The sequence below is a fragment of the Dicentrarchus labrax genome, unplaced genomic scaffold (assembly GCF_905237075.1).
Source record: "Dicentrarchus labrax unplaced genomic scaffold, dlabrax2021, whole genome shotgun sequence".
NCBI lineage: Eukaryota > Metazoa > Chordata > Actinopteri > Moronidae > Dicentrarchus > Dicentrarchus labrax.
Genome location: NW_026136716.1, coordinates 7864687 through 7885617, shown reverse-complemented (window position 1 = coordinate 7885617; position 20931 = coordinate 7864687). Strand labels below are relative to the sequence as shown.

The following is a 20931-nucleotide window of genomic DNA, read 5'->3' as shown; positions in this document are numbered from 1 at the left end:
TGTACTGTCCATCAGCTGTTCTCTGTTATTGTTATACATTGAATATAATGGGAAATATCCATAAAACATGTCACTGAGTCAAGGTTGGGGACCACTGCTCTAAAAGTACCAAAACTTTTTGGGTTTTTTTGGGTGGTGGTGGTGAGGGAGAGGGGGGGGAACCTCGGTCCATCCACCTGGCAGCAGAGGAGTCAGGATGTTGTTGTTGATCCGGATCCGGATCCGCCCAGCCAGGCGTCACAGCACCGACAAGATGGCCGAGACTACGGGACGAAAGTGAGGGAGGAAACAAAAACACTGGCGAGCTACCCCCCTTTTGCTTGCCGCAGACGCCAGACCCCCGTAGAGCAGCTTGAAGACAAGTGAAAGCACAGATTAAATAAAAAAAAAAAAAAGAAGCTCAGTCACCGGCGCAGTGAAGCCTCCGTCCCTGTGGCTGACATTTTGCGGTATGCAGACTGTTTGTGCTCCGAGCAGCTCGCTGACGGAGACCGTCCGTCAGGTTGTCTGCGTTGGCTAGCTAGCCAGCGAGCTAACCATGCTAGCGAGCTGACAGCGCCGTTAGCGAGAGGCTACGCGTCACAGAAAAGTGACAGTCTGCTGATTTTGAGAATAAATAGTTGTCGCTACTTTTTTTTTTTTTTTTTCCTCTCGTAGATGTAAATAGAGAAAAAGAGAGGAGGAGGAGGAGGAGGAGAGGGGGGGAGGAGGATTTAACGCACCAGGTAACGCTCAGCAAACTAACATTGCGGATTTCTTGTTAGCATTAGCCAAACGTCTGTTAGCTTGCTCAGCTGTTTTTGGAGAACTTGGGTTTGTTCCCACACAGAGGGGAAGGACGGGGGGGGGGCTTTTTTTTTTTTTTCCTTCTCCCCATCTCCATATATATATATATATATATATATATATTAAAAAAAAAAAAGTACCTGAGGCGGTTCTCGGTAAGGCCCTGTGTCCTGGACGGAGGAGTGCTAACATTACCGGACCTACACGAACACAAGTCGAGCCGAGGGTCTCTGCGTTGTTGGGACGATCCAGTCAGCATCACCATGGCCCACTCTCCCGTCCAGGGCAACCTGCCGGGGATGCAGGTAAGTCACGTTTGAGTCTGTGCCGCAATAAGTAAGTTGAGTTCACTGCCAGAACAAAATGTCCACACTTTTGACTCCCTGCTGTTGGGTTTGTGCACACCTTTACTCGGATTTGGCATCTTTGGATTCAAGCACACTTTAGTTGAATCTCTAAGTATTTAAAAGATCATGCTGCACTCGGGTGTTTTTTTTTTTATTATTATTATTAAACGAAATGCCACAATTCAACTAAACAGAAGTCCTATAAAGAAAAAAAAGTTACTGTACATCTCTGCTTGTTATTGTCATGTTGACAGCTTGTCTGCCACTGAACGCCACATCTCCTGCAACAGTAAGATGCGCATTGAACGCAAAATTCCGATATTTTAGCCATGACTTGAAAGCACTAGAGCTCTGTGGGTCCCCTGTACAAAGAAACTATTATGCACACATGAGCCTTGTTCTTGCCTGTGCTGCTATCTTTAGGATTTTGCCTATAGGGGATAATTGTGTTGGGTAGATAACTAGAGGAGATAACTGTTCCTAATGTAAACTGCCTCATGCACCAGATTATAACCCCCCCACCCCCTGCGCAGGCTTGTTAGCAGATTTCTCTGGTTTACAAGTAAATGCATGCAGATTCAGAATCAGGGGGAGGATGCATCAGAGGCAGACAAACTGCTGGGACTTTGGCACCATTAAAGGCTCTAGTCCATTTAGAGCATAATAACTCATGTTACGCTGTAAAGACGGTTCTGCTGCCAGTCAGGTCCGTTCCCAGCGATTGTTCTTGAATTAAACTGCAGGACACAGACGCAAAGTGCAATCGGAAAGAAATATATACAGGTTTAAAATCTACAAGTTTAATTCAGGCAGCAGAAGTTTGGCTCGAAGCTCTTGTTCCAGTTTGAACCCTCGTTCTCGAACAAAGCATCTTATTGTTTTTAATAAGATATGACTCATCACTTTAATGCTTCTTAATCCGTTCTGCATCACAGTTTCCATTAGCAGAATCACTGTTTAGTTTCTTGAATTAATCTCCTTCGTGACACCCGAAGGATCTTGGTTTGTGACATAAGGACCCCCCCCCCATCTAGCGTAAGGTGGCTGTTTCATTTTTCATCTCAAAACAGCCATATTGACCCTTCTCTCTGCTCCGAAAAGGTCAGAAGAGGGAGTTGTTTTTGTCGGCGCCTGCTCTTGTGTTTCCCACATAACAGCCTCTGGAGAGTTAAGTCATTTTAGTTCACTTCCTGCGGCGTTCAAGTAGGTTTTTTTTCTCCCCCATTCATCACTCAGATGCTACAGTGTGCAACCCCAGAAACACTGCAAACATGGCGTGTCATTGGAACACATTTTCATGCTTTTTTTTTCTGACTAATAAACACAAACAGTGTCTGATTTGTCTCCCCTGTCCTTCTAGCCTCAGTTTTAATTATGTCTCAGAGCGCCAACAGTGCTTTTTGGCCGAAAAAGTAATAGGAAGTTAGACATTTTTCATCATTTCATCCCAGCGCAAACTGGCTCATTTACAACTACAGCTGTCCAAAACCCAGAAAAACAAGAAAGAGGGTGTAACTATGGGTGACATACAGGGTCATTTTAATCACTTTTGTCCCTGTCAGGTAATCTTCATACTCTCAACAAGGTGTGCATGAAGTTGTGATGACTGATGGGATGCAAGCCCTGACCCCGTCACCTTTTGTAGAAGCGCGCTTTTGGCTGAATTTTGGCTTGCAGCACGGCATTGTGGTTGTACATAATTGTAGTTCTTATTTTAAATCACTTAAGACTTCACTGCAGTCAACACAGAGCAATCAAGCCAGGACTAAAAGTTACTTTTAGCGTCTTGATGGAAACCTTGAAAAAGTATTTTTTACTTTTACTAAGAATTCTTTAACTCGTACGTCAAACTGGTTTTATACAAACGTGCCGCACAATTACTTGATTAACTGACATGTCAAAAAAAAATTTTTAGCCTCTCAGATAAGAAGAATTCCTGCTTCTACCTGTTTACATTATTGCTAATTGAATATTTTGGGGTTTTAGACAGACAGTAAAGCCCAACAGTGCAGCGGGCTGTTGAAAGGCCTTAAATGTTATTTTACGCTCACATTTTGTCTTATTTAACCTGCATGTTATCCAATTGTTACACTCTCCCTTTCTTTCTCCTGTGTCTTTCTTTCCTGTGTACACAAACAAGGTGTTGAAATGAATGAATTAATGTATCCTGTAAGAATGGCACCCTGCTGCTAGCGTTTCCTATTTGCTCCCCAGCATTCAGTTCTTTTCAAACATTTGTTTTTCTTTCCTTTTTTATAAAAAAAAAAAAAAAATCCGCCTTCCCTTTCCTCCTCCTTGCTTTGTTCCCGCCTCCCCGTCCCCACCAGAGTGCCAAAGCTGACCCAGAGGAGCTGTTCACCAAGCTGGAGCGCATTGGCAAGGGTTCGTTTGGCGAGGTGTTCAAAGGCATCGACAATCGCACCCAGAAAGTAGTGGCCATCAAGATCATAGACCTGGAGGAAGCGGAGGACGAGATCGAAGACATTCAGCAGGAAATCACAGTGCTGAGCCAGTGCGATAGCCCCTTTGTCACCAAGTACTACGGCTCATACCTGAAGGTTTGTTTCACACATACATGGACAGTGTCTTCCTGTTTCCCCCACGAGTCAAATACCAAGTGAGCAAATGCGATGAGACATAAAAGGATTTCTCTTCCTCTACCCACTTTCCCCCTGAATAATCCGAAATTAAAAAGGGATTAGCCTCAGACGACTTCAGACACCCACCAAGCCCTTATTAGTGTCATCATGACTTGTTTAGGAGTCATTTTAAGAATGCACCTGACTCTCGGCAGCTCGCAGTAAGCCAGTAACCGCCTTCATGAGCAAACTGTGAAATGCACCATGGTACTAAATGACCCCTTTCTTTCTCTGCTCTTCCAGGACACTAAGTTATGGATCATTATGGAGTATTTAGGTGGAGGCTCAGCATTAGATTTGGTAAGTGATTCCTGCTTCATGTTTTTGTTGCACTGAGCTCCGTACCGTGTCCCTGATCACCCAAACAGACTATAAAATCCCAGTGTTTCCCCAGAAAATTGATTAGCGGTAGTAAGCACTTCCCACCATCCCCCAGAATAGGGCTGGGTGATTTAGTTTTGATTTTTTAAAAACAAGATAATCCAGATAAAACGATTATTGTTCTGCATTTCCTTTACAGCGGTGTGCTTTCGCCCCTCCTCTACGCAAACTCACTCTCAGCCAGGCTGTGGCATGCGAGTTCAGAGAGCCATTGGCTGTATTCACACCAAATCGGGTGTGATGGAGATTGCTGCGGGGTTGTGCGTGCGTAACCGCTGTGAAATGATCAGGAAATGACGTTTATTTCTCTGATTCACTGGCTTTCTCTCCACCACTGCTCCCTGTCCTACTTGTACTCTGTGAACTTGTTTTAGGAGAGCACGCAGGGACGGCCATGAGGCCCTATGAGTGTCCAAAAACCTTGTGCGAAGTTAGAACAGAGACAAAGAATATGATAGGTTGCAGCAGATGTATCCACTCTCTACAGCAATGACTGCCTGACCTCACTGTTTCTTTCTCCGCATGGAGGTACAGTGGGTTGGCATATTCAATAGAAAGACAGAAAGGAAGAGAAAAGGAAGTAAAAGAAGGGAAAAAACTGTTCTTAACACAGTTGTGAGTAACAATGTAATTAAACACACTGTTTGCAGACCTGGACAAATCACACCTAGACAATCTTGATGCATTTATATTGCTCTGTGTAAATGGGAAAACAGGTTTAATTTGATAAGGCTGGTGATATTCTATATTTATGTTACTGTCAACAAATCCCATGAACAGAGCAAAATCAACAGTGTGTAAATCTGGGGGCGTCTCAAAGCCTCAAGCCCATTCATTCCTACTGAAGACGTAACTCTTTAAAAACAGCTCACAAATATATAGTTTCATTTTTAAAAACGTCTCAGTAATTGTCACTGAAATTTTGAGGGGCGCGCTTGATTAATCCACATTTGTTGCTCTCCTGAGTATTTGTGACAGCAGGACAGTGGATGTGGGATTGAGTCAAAATAAACTACAGTGTCTGTGTTCCTTGTAATGAAGGAACATTTCACCCAGTGCAACAGTGTGCCTCACTGATGTGTTTCCCATGATTTTTAATCAGTTTAATCATTGCTGGTTTGGGTCTTTTCATGGGATTTGTTCAATATGAAAAGTATATCACCAGACTTATAATTTAATATAATTTTAGGCAAACTGCAAAGTTACTCATTGCTCCTGCTCTAGCCCTGTAGGATTAATAATCATCCACTGTGAGGCTCCGCCGACACCCACAGCTCACGGTTTGTATTTGTTTCTCTTCTAAAGATGGAGCCTGGAGCTCTGGACGAGACCCAGATCGCCACGATCCTGAGAGAGATCCTCAAGGGCCTGGAGTATCTGCACTCTGAGAAGAAGATCCACAGGGATATCAAAGGTAGCTGACCGACTGAGAGTGCAGCTATTAGTGGACGCAGGTTTCATCTGACTAAATGGCAACGGCGAGCACACACACAAATATCACATAGCACGTTAATGGTATTGACGTCCACTTATAATTTCATTCATTATATAGTTTGCGTTTCATCGGGGGAGTTGAGACGAACGCTGCAGGGGTTCGCTAAAAGGCTTCTGACAGTTGTTCGCTCTTCATTAAATAAATTGGTGATAACAGATAAATAGCACTGACAGACCCAGCGTCTCACTCGGCGTGATCGCATAAAACTTTCCGTCTGTTCCCCCCTCCCGCAGCCGCCAACGTGCTGCTGTCCGAGCAAGGAGAGGTGAAGCTGGCAGATTTCGGTGTGGCGGGACAGCTCACTGACACTCAGATCAAACGCAACACGTTTGTTGGCACGCCTTTCTGGATGGCCCCCGAGGTCATCAAGCAGTCGGCGTACGACTCGAAGGTAAGGTCACAAACAATGTGTCATCACACTGTATGTTATGTTCGCTCACACTCTTCGTGCTATTCCTCTGTCACTTTCAAACACTACTAACAACCAATGCTGTCAGACTACACCCTGCTCAAGTTGTGAACATCAGTGTTGTCGACACTTCAGTGATAGAAAGCAGGAAACCCTATGGTGCTACTACTTTAACACCACATACTAGGGCTCTACAAGTCCACAACCAACGTATATGAGATAAATAAGTATTTTTTCCCTAGTAGACGAGGTTGCAGTGGATTTAGTCATGGAACCCCTCCCATTACTTAAATGCTTTTAGTATTCAATATCTTGAGAGTATTCAGCTGGCTGATGAGAGGTGTTTTGTCTCGAGCTCTCACAGCATCATTACCACATTTCACAGGTTTTTTTTTTAATCTGCGGATGAGGTATTCAGCTGTGGGACACCACAACCGCCTCCTCCTCTCCACAAAAAGTCGGAAGCCGAGTAGCTTTCACTTTGCAGACACATTTCAGTGCTTTGGTCGACTCAAAGGCTTGTTGAGGGCTGAGATGCGTCAGTATTTCTTTGATCCCTATACAGTGACAAATCTTTCCATTGCTGCTCTGACAGCCACTATTTCTGACTGCTGTGCACCTGGAAAGCGTGTCGTGTTACTATGACAACATGCGACCAATCTTTGCTGCTTCATAATTAATTATGTTTTTAATACGGTGATTCTGATGTTTTTTTGGTGAGAAATAACGATTGTAAACATTATTTGTGTTTGTTTGCAAGAAAACTCCACAGGGCGCCTTTAAGGCACCACTGATTTTCAGTATGCACAGTCATCTCCAGCAGCCCACGACTGACTTTTAGTATGAAGTCAGTCTAATTGTTGGCTGCTTTCCTACATGAGTTATTTTGAGCACAGTTTTTGGCTACTGTACCCACCTCTGGTGAAAGGTCAAGGGTTTCTACAGAGGTTGTGCTGGGATTAATTTGCTGCACTTACAATAAGTGCATCTCAACAGAATAATTGTTATTAAAATAAATTAAAATCAAAATAGATGAAGTACCACAAGGTTGAGGAAAGATCGTTCACTGAAGAGATGTATGCAAGCCCCAAAAAGACTAACAAAGTGGTGTATTACTTTGGGAAGGATTATGAGTAGCTGTGATTGTTGCTTATCTTGTATATTTTTGTATAAATATTATGTATGCCAAGTTATCGCCATGTCTGCTTGTGCATTCCAGGCCGATATCTGGTCTCTGGGCATCACAGCCATTGAGCTGGCAAAAGGCGAGCCGCCCCACTCAGAGCTCCACCCCATGAAGGTTTTATTCCTCATCCCAAAGAACAACCCGCCCACGCTGGAGGGCAACTACAGCAAACCGCTCAAGGAGTTCATCGAGGCCTGTCTCAACAAAGAGCCCAGTTTTGTGAGTAGTTTTTCCACATTTCCGGATATATTTTTAATCCGCTACGATAACTCAGACTTTCGGTGTTCAGTTCTTCCTGACTGCTTCATGTGCTCATCCCCTCATTTCCACAGAGACCAACTGCCAAAGAGCTGTTGAAGCATAAGCTGATCGTTCGCCATGCGAAAAAGACCTCTTACCTGACTGAGCTGGTGGACAAGTACAAGAGGTGGAAGGCAGAGCAGTCGAGAACCACAGAGTCCAGTTCTGATGAGTCTGACTCGTAAGTCTGATCCCATCCTCGCTTTAGTTGTTTGGAAATACACCAGTGAGTTCTATTTGTAACTCAAGTCTTCTTTATATTGCCTCTCTTTTTGTTTTTACTGCATGCTACTACGCCAACAGCTCTTTTTACTCCCATTTGTACAAAAATAACTTTGACACAAACACATCCTGCTGAAGGAGAGAATCATCCTCTGTGCTGCTTTCCTCCCACATTCGTTATGATGAGCTTTAAGCACTTAACACACATGACTTCATTACTCATCCCGATAAATGTTCAAAGCCTCTTTTTAATATCTGTCCAATCAGAGAGCAGGACGGCCAAGCGTCGGGCGGGAACGACTTTGGCAGCGATGACTGGATCTTCACTATCCGAGAGAAAGACCCCAAGAAGCTGCAGAACGGGGAGGGACAGTCAGCAGACCAGGTGAGACAGGAGCTTAAAAAACAGATCGTTCTTCCAGGTTCTGATTTCCTGTCTGAACTCTGACAGAAGCTATCTTCATCTTCTTCTTCATCCCACTGTTGAGAGATCAAATTTGCAGATAATGTGCACAATTTCACAAGAACTAACCCGTGGTAAGATGGTGGAATTATGCACACCGTACTGATTTAAAAAGATTCCCCCTAAGGTGAAGCTGCACTACTTTAATTTCCTTCCACTCCCCTCGTTCTTACGTCTCTCTCTCTCTCTCTCTCTCACTCTCACTCTCTCTTTGCACAGACAAAAGACATTCCAAAGAGGCCTTATTCACAGAGCCTGGGCACAGTCATCTCTCCTGCATTAGCTGAGGTAAGGAGCTCCATCTGGATAACCAACCGGCCACGACTAGGCCAACATAGAAGAGACTTTCGTGCCTGAAATTGACCCTTTTATCAAATTGGTCATCTCATGTAGTCTGTCTCTCATCGATCTAACCAAATGTCGGCCTCCTCACCTTCTCATCACTCCCAGCTGAAGGCGAGACAGGAGCAGGTGAATGGGAACCCCATGGTCCTGGATGAGCTGAGGGAGGCCATCCTGCTGGCTGAGGAGGCCTACCCAGGCATCTCCGATTCCCTGGTGGCTCACATGGTCCACAGGCTCCAGAGGTAACAGACTCTACACAAAACAGAATCCTTAATCACGTAATCCATTTTTGTTTTAAATGTATGCAGTAGATGATACTAATTCTACCATTCTTTTATTTTTCTTGCAGTTTCTCCACAAGCAGGACGTCCTCCTCCTCTCCCTAGTAATTGGCTCTCTGCCCCAGCCCTGCTCTCCCAGGCCCCCACCCCCCCAACACCACAGCCAGGTCAGAGGGTTAAAAGCCAGGGGTCAAGTCATTCAATACCAGCTGACCAGGTTTGACCTCCCGTGTCGGGGGGGAGGGCTAATCTAGCCTGTAAAAATTACTGAACTCCAAAGCGGAGGATAACAGAAAGACTCTGGAGAGCTTCTTTTAGCCACTTACAAGAGGAGAAGTTGGGGGGGGGGCAGCAGAACCCATGGAATCAGCTGTTATGGGACAGGACTCTAAGTCAGAGCAACCCACAGGAAAAAAAACGGCAACAGCCAAGTCAGACTCTGGGCTCTCTGTATATGCGAGACTTCCCCAGCCTCACACCGCGGAGTCCCTACACGGAATTTGCTCGACGAGGAGCCCGAAAAATCTCCCCCAAATCCAAGACAAGACTTCAATCCCCCTCTTAATGCAGGCGTCATATCCCCAGAACCTCTGAAAGCATGCTTGATGAACCTGCAGGGATGTTCTCTTTAGTGTACAAGCTGCGTGTGTGCGTGTGTGTGTGTGTGTGTGTCTGTGTGTGTGTGTCTGTGTGTGTGTGTGTTTAAATGCACAACCTGTGTGTGGGCACCTGTGAGTGTGTCTGTCTGTCTGTCTGTCTGTGTGTGTGTGTGTGTGTGTGTGTGTGTGTGTGTGTGTACACACGTGTGCTCTCGCATATGTAAGACTCCCTGGTGAGGCAAATTGCAGCATTCTTAATGAAACCTCAGGTAAAGTGCTTTAAGTGGACTTTGTCCTCCGAGGCAGTGGGAGGAGGAGGGAAAGAGGAGTAGGAGGAGGAGGGGGGTCGCCATGCTGTACATGATTACGAGTTGTCATTGCGGGAAATGAATCACTGTGTACAAAATGGTCATGCGCATTTTGTAGATATTGATAATGTTTAAAAGTAGATATTTAAAAATTTCAAAAAGTTACTCCAACAGAAAGAACAGAAAATGCCTTGCCTTTTTGAGATACACACGTCTACGTTCTGGCATTTCAGAGATTTTAGTTTGTTTCCATTTACTCGTCGGTGAGTGAAATTCAGTATTCATCAGTGTTTTCTTACTAAGTGACTGAGCTCCAATCTCCATTTCAATCACCTGCTGAATCATCCAACTAACTATGATACTAAGCTTACTTTGTGTAGAGGCAGAAGCTTTCCTTTGTTTTTGTAGTCAGGGGGGAAAACTTCCCCCCTGCACTTATGTTTAGACAATTTAAGTCAGTTTTAAAATTGTTTAGAACAAGAATGAAGGTAGATCTGTCGACAGTGGCTCTTTAAATAAGGATAACAAATACTGAGTGAAGCCGAGGACAATTACAAGGGGAAACCACTACGGGCGGATGAACGCTGATATCATGTGAAGTATTATTATTTTTTCCTTGGCTTGTAATTTATCCTTAGTGTTAATTAAAAACTATAAAGTGGAGGCGAGGAGTAACTGGCGAGGACCATCGTAGGCAATCGCATCATGACACTCGCTCACGGCCAAACTAAAGCGCAGATCAGGACAAGCCAAGCTGCAGAGATCAACGCCATCCTTATTTCCTCACTCCAGACATTTCTGTTCTCACTTCCACACCATGCTAGAAGTGCCATGTCCTCTTTTATGCTTTCACCAGATGTTTGTAGTATGATTTGCACCTTTTGTTTTATTTTTTTTTATATTTTTCAGATTAGTATTTTTTTTTTTTTTGCACTTTAAAAAGTGTCGAGTATTTAAAGAAAACCTGTACGAGGAAAAAAAAAAACAAAATGAAAAAAGTTGCTAATAGCCATGTTTTACTATATATGTTTACTTAAGAGTTCCAGAATTTACTACTGTGCTAATGCAGCAATAATGTTGAGGAGTTGCATCAAGACGCACTTGTCAACACAGGGATCGAAAGAAATTAAGAAATATCTGATATTTTTATAACTGCAAAGAGTTAAGTATGGAAATATGGAATGCTTTATGGATATGGGCACCTGCCTCTGGCAAAAAAATATCTATACCTTACAGAAAAACATATGCTACGGAAATAACTACAAAATGTGTACATTTGGTCTCCTTTATCATAGCTGACAGTTTATAGTACTGTATATAATCTTTGCTTGTGTCATTTGAGAATTCCCAAGTTAAATGTAAGCTCCTTGTAAGCTTTCAAAGTGACATGAGAAATAAAGATCTAATGCTAACTGAGAACTTTGTGTTGGGCATGTCTCATTTTCTGGAGATAGGTAGGTGTGTGTGTGTGTGTGTGTGTGTGTGTGTGTGTGTGTGTGCCTGTTAAAACATCAACATGTTAACATTTAGTTACAGAGGCCATATTGTGCTCATGTTCAGGTCCATACTTGTATTCTATGATAGGTTTACAGGCTTAAATGTTCAAAAACACATCATTGTTGTCACACTGGTCATTGCAGCTGCACCTCTGTTCACTCTCTGTCTGACGCTCCCTTACACTCTGCTCTGATTGGTCAGCTCCCACAAGCCCTGAACAGGCCCCGCCCACCATGTGTCTGCAGTAGCGCCGCTGTTTGTTTTTAGCAATGAGCAAGCTAACTTAGCAGCTGGGTGCTAATTAAAGTTTGAACAATGTTTTCAAGCAAAATAATGACTGTAATGTGACTGTTTTTCTTTTCAAACACAGTTATATCGTTACGTTCAGGGCATGTCTATCAATTTATTTACATACAGCAGCAACATAAACACACACCTACTCTACTCTATTTATTTAGCTTCAAACAAGGTTTACTTTCACACAATTTCTATTTACTGTCCCTCAATATTACAACATAAGTTCAGCTTCACCCTCCGCCTGCTACCACATTACCTCTGCACTACATGCTAACACCAAGTTCAGCAGACTAACCAACAAAATAAACAGTAAAACAACAAAAACACGGTAAAACTTACAGCTTCCCAAGTGTGAAGTGGGTCACGGACAGCCAGTATCGATCCAAACACTCACTTCAGGATATTTCCGTAACCAATAATAAAGTTACATTGCTGGCTCTTGTCTTCCTCAGATGACAGCAGAGCAATTCCTGTTACCTCTAAGCTCTATATTGGCTCTTTTTCATAACCAATTATTTTTTTCCTCAGACATTTCCGCCACATTTCCATCAAAAATAACGTTAATCCACCGGGTCTTCACTTCCTATCAGTAAACAACAATGGCAGACAGTGGCACTAGGTGTCAGTGGGCAGGACTGGACTGTCACCTAGCCTATCAGGTGTTTCTCCGTCAACGTTTCCTATGCACAAAATATCTGTATAACAAACTAAAGCACATGGAAAACCCCCTAAAAAGCATAATATGGCCTCTTTAAAAGCACCAATGTGCCTAAATACAGCCTCACAGAGCTCCTAGTATGATTCCTGTTGATGATCTGGATCTAGTTTCTCAAATAACCTTATCTTTTATTGTGGTAAATTAGAAAATTACAGTACAACACACAGTGTACACAAGGATGAAGACTGTCCGAAAACTGGGAGTACACCAAAATCTGATGTTTCTGTTACTGTGTATATATAAAAAGGTTTTGTATTCAGAACAATATTTGACAGAATGAGATTGCATAGATTTAAAGAAACCTGAACCAGCATACGTTTGTTGACAAATCTTTATTGAAGACCTTGGTGAGCAGCCATTGTCCCAGGCCAGAATGAACTCTGAGGGTTGGATATGGAATATGATTAAACATTTTCTGACTGAATAAACAGTCTTTTGCTGTTAGATTTTTCCTCTGGAGCAGATGAGGACATCATATACATATAAAACAGTGGCAATATATTACAATACATACAACACTGTGCTTGGAAATAAATACAAATGTTGGAATGGTTTCATTGTATGCGTACTCCAGTACAGTACAAAAGCCTATGAAACTAAAATTACATAAAGATGTTGCTACACAGTGCAAAATAAATCATTGTAAAAACTAATTTACAACAGCCAAAGCAGAAATTACTAACCACTTAAGATCCAGGGATTTTAATTATACGTATAACCTCTAAAAAAGGAATATTCTCTCAATATTTTGAGCCGAAATGGTGACAAGAGTGTTTGAATTATCCCTGCCAAGATTCTCCACTAACACTGTCTACCAAGAGCTTAACCATCTAAGCTCTGCGTCTGTGTTCGTCCAACATCAGCACCATGTCACTCAGGTCATCCATTCATTCTAACCACTCCATGTCCAGCAGTGCAACAGACTGCATTGACAAAATGACCCCCCCAAAAAAGAAAAAACTTCATGGCACAGGCACTCTCAGATATAAAACACAGAACCAAGCAGCATTTGTCTACGAGGGAGGGATCGCTTTAGATCTTGGTCTGTTTGGTTTCCTCCTCGTCAGAGCTGGAGTCAGAACTCCTTCTGTCCTCCTTGTGGTGCTCAACCGAGTCCTTCTTGGCCATCTCCAAACTCTTCCTCTTCTCCTTATCTTCAGGCTCCTCGTGGGCAAACTCGGCTTCTATCTTGGCTGGGTCAAGGTAGGTGTAGAAATAGGCCATGACGGCAAAGATGATGCACACTAAGATCAGCAGAGAGGCGAAGAGGATGTACTCGGCCCACTGGTGAACAGAAACACACACAGTTTGACATTTTAGGAAAAACCTCGAGATGGATGTTCTTGCTCATGTCACAGCGGTTTTATAGTGAAAGAAGAAATCATTTTTTGGCCAGTGATGTGTTAGGTTAAATAGTTTTTTAAAAGTTCTTGTGTTTTTCAATCCACACACCTGATCTGGGAGCGTTGCAGCCTCAGCGACAATGAGCACAATGATGTTACCGACAGCAACAGTTAGCAGCCAACCAGCCTGCAGCACAGACTTCATGTTGCTGGGTGCCTGGAGAGCAAAAGGAGATTCAAATACAACAACACATTATAAAATACATCATAGTCAGGGTACTGTTTTAGGTTCTCTGTGTTTTGTGTTTTCAGTTGTTCACAAACAGCTTCTGCAGTGTTGTCTGATATGTGAGGGAAGCAGCCTGTACCTGTGAGTAGGAGAACTCCAGTCCGGTGACAGAGAAGACCACCTCTCCTGCAGTGATGAGGAAATACTGAGGAATCTGCCAGGCCATGTGGATGGTGTTAGGCTTGATGTCAACCACTGGCTGGATGCTGTTTTCACACTACAGGACACAGACAGGTACCAAGATGTGTGACCTCAATCAAAAGAAGTTACATTCAAGCTATATTATGTGATTCAAAATGTATTTGTGAGTTACATTTGGTCCAAATGCGAAAGTTGGCGGGATGATCAAAGTGTACGAGCTGCCGAAGCCCAGTTTCTGAGTGTAGACACACTCTTGTCCTCTATTGTCCCTGATATGGAACTGTGCACTGACATAACGAAAAAAAAAGTCAGAACAAGGTAACTTCTCTGGTATAACTGGATGTGACATATATATAAATATATATATAAAGGAATATCAGCCTTACTTTCCCTGTGGTACCGAAACATATTCTGACATGTTGTTGGTGATGGTGTTCCCAAACTCCAGGGTACCCACTGTTGCATTCAAAACCGAGCCAAAACCATTAAGAAATCTGGGGAGGGAGAATTCAGCACACAGTAGGTGAGAAAACAACAGTCATAAGTGGTTAAAAGGTTAGGAAGCACTAATGTTAGGATTATTAGATAATATCATACAGACTCACACTTTACATTAAAATACAGAGCCTTGACTAGTGCCTATAAGATTCAGAAGAATTTAAAACTTGCCTGATAGCGTTAGTGCCCTGTTCCGGCTTTGATTTGATGTCTCTGAACTGGAGATAGAAAGATACATTAGAGCCTTCACATCTCTATGCTTTAAGTTAAATTTAGAAACATACAGAAACACGATGAATTATGGTGATAATTATGAATTACACCATGATATAGCCACATCTCAGCCAACTGTATGACCACAGATGGCTCAATTCTGGCCCCAGACAAGTTTCAGCACTGGTTCCAGATCAGCCTCAACTAAACCTTCGGTCCAACAAGTGGACCCTATCCCTAGCACACAAAACAACAAATAATTACAGTTAACCTGAACCCTATCTGGCACGTGTGCTCACCTGTGTAGGTCTGGGTTTGGTCCCATTCTGAATGATGACAACGGTCGCCCGAGTGCCAGCTGGTATGTTGCCTAAAAAAGCATTTCCAGACCCCAGATTCAGCTCAAATGGTCCATTAAAGTTAAAGTATTCCTCATTGGCCTGTAGGAGAAAAGATAACTCAATATCAATATGTCCTCCAACCTTTAGTGTATACTACTCAGAACAGACCTCTTTAGTTTAGTGCTATTGGATAGTTAGTGTACCTTATAAGACTCCAAGGTAAAGCTGTTGGGTCCAGCATTAATGTTCAACGTTCTGTTAACCATGTTGATGAACTTCGCTTGGCCTACAGTGCTTGATGGGAACTTAGGCAGGGTTTGCTATAAGAGAAGATGAATTGTATGCGTGAATTGTGGCTCATAAGATAATGCGTATGCAAGTTTGTCTTTATGTGCGTTACACTCACATCAATCTGTATCTGGACCAGGGCGGCAGCGATGAAGGCTAGAGCAGCAAGGAACATCCCCACAGTCATCCTCTTCAGCGGACTGCAGTGACGTAAAAGAGTAACACTTTATTTTATAATCCTATTTAGCATTTACAATCAGAATATAAACAATTTATATACTATAAAGTAGTTGTAAGCCAATAAAAGGACATTTTAAAGTGTTAATTAATGTATTTCTTAACAATTACAATAATAATCTGGTGTATAAACAAATAATAAATTATTGATAATTCAATTAAGACACCTGTAATCATGTAATTTAAAAGATAAATAATTAACAATAACAAAATAGTTCATATAATTTATACAATGGCTAAATTTAATAAATACATATTTTAATGTAGAGTGTCATATAAATGATGGACAAGAAAACTGACAAACATTCACTAATGAAAGCAATGAGATACAGCTGAAAGCTCCAGAAGAAATCTAGTATGTGGACCTCGAGTTAAAGTACTGTTTAAAATATAAAACATAAAAATAAACTCACGAGAAGTTTAATTTGCACTTGGAAATCAGCGGGTAGACCAAACTGTCCATGATTGGCACCAAAACCAGGATCAGGATAGGGTTGACAGTCTGGTGGGGAAAGAAGGTGAATCTCTCTTTTAAGGCCCATTCTGTAGAGTGACCTCAACAATATGGAGGCACAAGCTTCAAGAAACACCAAAACAAAGTGAGTACAGTGCAAGGGTCTTACCTGCATCTGATCGGGCTGGATTATGAGAGCTCCCTGTTGAAGGAAGGAGAGAGACAGACAGAATCTCATTTTAAAAACATGTCTTTTTCTGATTAGATGTGACAAAGCAAAAACACTAAAAATAAAATACTCACAAAGTCGCCGTCCATGGTGGTCGCCTGGAGGGTCCATCTTGAGCCCTGAGGAGGAGACACAGCTCTTCTTTAGTCTGTCTATCTCTTTTTCTTTCTGATATTTGCTATTTGTTACAATTACAAACAGTAGGTGTCAAGAAGAAGATCGGTAGTTACCTGCTGGTCAAAAAGAGCCCAGAACATGGGAAGAGGGATGTAGAGGAAGAGCACCTTCAGCACCATCTTCACCTGCGCAATCAGGAGTTTCTGGAGCCAGACACAGAAAAGGATTATTGATTTTTACATCACTGATTGGGTTGTTTGTATCTGCATGTACATGCATGTAAATACGTCACTTACATCGTATTTCTCCTCAGCCCAGTCCATCCAGTGGGTTCTGCAAGGGTGTTCACGAGCACGATGCCTGAAGCGGTTCTTAATAGCAAACTACAGACGGCCAGAAGGGACATTTTTCACGTGAGTTTGGCCTCTAACGGGAAGTTTACAAAGTTCACCGATCAAACCTTTTAAAGACATCTTTGAGGATCCACTTACCCCGATGCATTTGCAGACTTGCACAATGATGTTGCCTTGAGGGGCAGTCTTATTGTACATCCCGCTTCCAACAATGAACACAACTGCAGACACACACACACACACACACACACACACACACACACACACACACACAAGATATACACATTAACATTTGACCATTTATCAAATTAGCAACAGAATATTATCAGAAAATAAAGGTCATTGTTAGAATGTGATGAACTATCTTTTATGCACTGTACATTATAATGGTATGTCGTACAAAGGGTTATAAGTTGTAGCAAATGAGTTTATAATTTAATATAGTTAATGTAATATAGTTTAATTAGTGCTTCTAGCAATAAGCAGCCAATTTTTCACAACCCAGAAGCCGCCCATAAAAATGACTTATTCCTGATCTATAAAAGCCTTAATAAATCATTTATTGAAGGGCCAATGATTTAGCATTGTCCTTTCATTAAGTTGGAGAGAATCACAAGAGACAAAACTTAAGTAATATAGACTGAAATGTCTTGACTTTATCCAAAACACACCGGAGCCTATGATTCCCATAATGCAACTGAGTAGTGTGTTCCATTAGACCCTCTCTGCCTGGCAAATGCCCACATTTCCACTAACTATTACAACTTTATACAATTATTTATGTTATAGTCTCAGTGATACGAGTAAATCAAACTACAACTTACTAGCACTTAACAAAAAAAAACTAAAATATGCCGAATTGATCTTATTATTGATCTGCTCATTACATTCAATACAGATGTTTAAAAGTTCTTACTCAGAGCTACCACCATGAGAGCAGCGGGGACACCAAAGGCCAGAGGGTAGCACTTCTGCTGGGTGTGAATGCCACATTCCTGAGCTGCAAAGGACAGCGAACAGACACACATTTAAAAAAAAAAAGTAATGTCACACCATGTGATTATTTTATCCTCTTGTGATCAACTTTAGCGTACCTCTGAGGATGGGGGTGATGACAGTGGACAGCAGACTGCCAGCATTGATTGACAGGTAGAAGATGGAGAAGAAGGTACTTCTCTGCTTCTCCTGTTGGACACAGAAAGTTAAACAAGTCAGAGACAAAAAGCGCTGATGCACTGTTCATGATTATTTGGATGCATTTTCTCAAACTCTTACATAACATCCCATTTCACCACAGTCATTAATATTATGGGATAATCTTTGTCCCTGGCCTTGAACAGTGTAATAAAGTAACCTAGACAGATGTACCTGTGCTTATTAGTTAATAAACAACTAGATGGAATAAAATAGAGATACAAGAAGTGCTGACACGATGCCCCGATAGCTGAGTGAGTCGTCTTTTTAATTGCCATCTGTGTGTGTGTATGTGCACGCAGGAAAAAGAGAGATACACATGTCCTGCATGTGGTGTATGCATGCAAGTGTGTACATAAGGGGTAGGCCAGTGTCTATCATGACAAGTGTGTGTGTGTGTGTGTGTGTGTGTGTGTGTGTGTGTGTGCGTGCGTGTGCTTGAGCGACATCTAACCTGATGGTCTTCAAACTGGTCTCCACCAAAGGCAGCCACGCAGGGTTTGATGCCTCCCGTTCCCAGGGCAATAAGGATCAAACCCACCATAGACAGAGCTCTGAGGGCAAAATCACAGCACAAGCACAGTGTGAACACATACATGTGTCTGTGGACCTATTGTATGTCCGTCACACAGGTCTCAGCGTGTTCAACTCACACGTGGAAGGTCATGTTGTCGGGAATGCCGTCTTTGTTTGAATCTGTGATGTCATGGATAGCACTTATTGCCATGACAATCTGCCCCAGCGTATAAACGATGGACAGGTAAACAATGGTCCTGTGCAGAGGGAGGAGGAGGAGGAGGAGGAGGAGGAGGTGGTAGAGGAAGGAGTAAAGAGTTAAACAGGTGAACATTTGGTTCAGATAGAGATAAGATAGACAAGGGTCAAAAATCCAAGGATGAAATGTACCAGCTGATTATGTGAGACATACTTTGACCCTAACACTAGAAGTATATGAAAGCACAACATATATCTACTACAATAATATAGAAAGAAAAAGGAGGTTTGTGCCTTTTTATGTGCATTTTATTTGGTTGCAGGTGAAAGATTTGCAGGATTTGAGACTCACTTGAACTTGCCGAGCCATGAATCTGCCACAATGGCTCCCAGGATGGGTGTCAGGTAGCAGAGAGCCACAAAGGTGTGGTAGATAGTGGTGGCGAAGTCATCATCCCACCTCAGGAAGTACTTAAAGTACAGCACCAGCACGGCTGCAGGCAGGGAAAATGGGAGAAAGTAAAAATGAGGTGGAATAATAGGAGGTGGAAGAAGAATTCAGATCTTTTATGTAAGTAAATCTAGTGTAAAAACACGGAAAAATGTAAAAGTTATATCAGCAAAATGTACTATTGTTAAGAGTAAAAGCATAGAAATTGCCTCTGTAGTTGTTATATTATTATATAATGACATTTAATTATTATTACGGTTGCATTAATGTCTAGGCAGCATTTTAATGTTGTAATTCATGGAGGTAATTTTTGTATATTTATACATATTTTCAGATATTGTTGCACAGTTCAATGTGTAACAATCATCAAATTTTATAGTGGTGGAAATAATAATAATAAACATTTATTCAACTAATTTATTTAAGTACAATAATGAGCAACTACTGAGGCCCAAAGAGGTCAAATTATATTATATGACTTCTACTTGTAATGGAGTATTTTTACATTGTTATAGGAGGATCTGAATATTCTTCCACCACTGTACTGATGTACTGATCATATATTTTGTGTGAAACAAATCTTAAATCTTAAAGTAACTAACTCACCTCGCATGCCATAGTAGGAGAAACGCTCGCAGAACTCATTGACCACAATGAAAAAGATGCTTATTGGGTAGCCACAGACAGTAGCCTGTTAGAGGGAGAGGAGACACTGTAATCAACCACTTTAATGCGTAGAATTAGATGTTCTAAAAACACTACAAACAGTACAGTAACAGTTGGACTTACGCTTTTTGACTTCTTCCCGTCTTGAAAAGAAATATGAAAAAGAGTTTAATATGCAGCTAAATATGGTTAAATGTAACCGACTGAACAAAAACAGTTGGTTTGGTATACATTTTTGTATATTTATTATGAGCTCTTATGCAAAAAGTGCAATGCATGACACAAACAAAGCATATTCATCTAAAAGTTGCAGGAAAACAGATCCCAAAATGGTTCCTGGGTTCCTGAACGTCTCCCAGTCCACACACCGACTCACCTGCCATGGCTGCTGTGTGTGTCGACCTCAGGTCCCTTCTCCGACTGAATCCTTCAGCAAAAAGACACAAAGAGACTAGTGAACCCTGTCCGGATCCAAGACACGAAGACCGAGCCAAGGCCTGACCATCTTCTTATGTAACCTCCTATCAACCCCTCCTTCAACGCCCACTGATGCTGGACTGTGGATCACACACACACACACACACACACACACACACACACACACACACACACACACACACTGCAAACACCTTGTCCAGCAACTCCCAACGTGCAAGTTATTCCCACCTCCCAGCACATTCTCCTCACGTGTGTGTGTGTCAGTAATTACTTTATTACTCTGGGAACTGAGAGGGTCTTCCCTTACAGATAAAGAGGATTGGTCAGGTCAGCTGATAAAGGTACTGATTCTAACACATGTATCGTTATTACTGTTGGGATGCACAACACTGGATTGTTGTTAAAAATACTTAACATAAAGTGCATGCAGTAGCTTCCTTTAAGGTCTTTAACAACTGTGCAAGCTCATATCAGCAGATAAAGGATTTATGTGTGCACAGTTTGAGTGATTGTGTGTGTGTGTGTTGTGTGTGTGTGTGTGTGTGTGTGTGTGTGTGTGTGTGTGTGTGTGTCTACCTATGTGTGTGCATGTTCAGGTAAATGTAATATATATATATATATATATATATATATATATATATATATATAAACACACACACATATATATATATATATCTTGGGGTGATAAAAAG

The 20931-nt window shown here is 42.0% G+C and overlaps 2 protein-coding genes across 3 annotated transcripts; one reads left to right on the top strand and one right to left on the bottom strand.

The window, feature by feature from the left end:
- The first annotated feature begins 218 nt into the window (after positions 1-218).
- stk24b (serine/threonine kinase 24b (STE20 homolog, yeast)) lies at positions 219-11180 on the top strand. Of its 2 annotated transcripts, none has more exons than XM_051427980.1 (11): positions 219-1091; positions 3461-3691; positions 4016-4072; positions 5459-5567; positions 5882-6039; positions 7277-7462; positions 7576-7724; positions 8033-8150; positions 8448-8516; positions 8622-8815; positions 8923-11180. In XM_051427980.1, the coding sequence occupies exons 1-11, from the start codon at positions 1050-1052 to the stop codon at positions 8957-8959; spliced, it is 1350 nt and encodes a 449-aa protein (XP_051283940.1). In that variant the 5' UTR covers positions 219-1049; the 3' UTR covers positions 8960-11180. The 2 variants fall into 2 exon arrangements, with proteins under 2 accessions (XP_051283940.1, XP_051283941.1); XM_051427981.1 differs by having other exon boundaries at positions 884-1091; positions 8679-8815.
- Positions 11181-12586: 1406 nt separating this feature from the next.
- Positions 12587-20294, bottom strand: slc15a1b (solute carrier family 15 member 1b). The gene is made up of 23 exons (XM_051427972.1): positions 20178-20294; positions 19925-19944; positions 19742-19826; positions 19037-19178; positions 18624-18743; positions 18425-18524; positions 17871-17961; positions 17693-17776; positions 16915-16997; positions 16720-16806; positions 16537-16626; positions 16381-16425; positions 16247-16279; positions 16037-16125; positions 15505-15586; positions 15302-15418; positions 15057-15197; positions 14716-14762; positions 14433-14540; positions 14219-14333; positions 13985-14122; positions 13726-13833; positions 12587-13557 (listed from the first exon to the last, which is right to left on the bottom strand). Exons 1-23 carry the CDS (start codon positions 20182-20184, stop codon positions 13306-13308), a joined length of 2184 nt encoding a protein of 727 aa, XP_051283932.1. The 5' UTR covers positions 20185-20294; the 3' UTR covers positions 12587-13305.
- Between the last annotated feature and the right edge of the window lie 637 nt (positions 20295-20931).

What these genes read in the sequence shown, in the direction of transcription:
- stk24b (XM_051427980.1), top strand. Translation starts at nt 1,050, where the DNA reads ATGGCCCACTCTCCCGTCCAGGGCAACCTGCCGGGGATGCAG. An exon ending in GCAACCTGCCGGGGATGCAG is followed by an intron (nt 1,092 to 3,460) that starts GTAAGTCACGTT and finishes CGTCCCCACCAG; the next exon opens with AGTGCCAAAGCTGACCCAGA. An exon ending in ATGGTCCACAGGCTCCAGAG is followed by an intron (nt 8,816 to 8,922) that starts GTAACAGACTCT and finishes TTTTTCTTGCAG; the next exon opens with TTTCTCCACAAGCAGGACGT.
- slc15a1b (XM_051427972.1), bottom strand. An exon ending in CTCCTACTATGGCATGCGAG is followed by an intron (nt 19,179 to 19,741) that starts GTGAGTTAGTTA and finishes CCCTGCCTGCAG; the next exon opens with CCGTGCTGGTGCTGTACTTT. An exon ending in AAGTGCAAATTAAACTTCTC is followed by an intron (nt 15,587 to 16,036) that starts GTGAGTTTATTT and finishes ACGTCACTGCAG; the next exon opens with TCCGCTGAAGAGGATGACTG.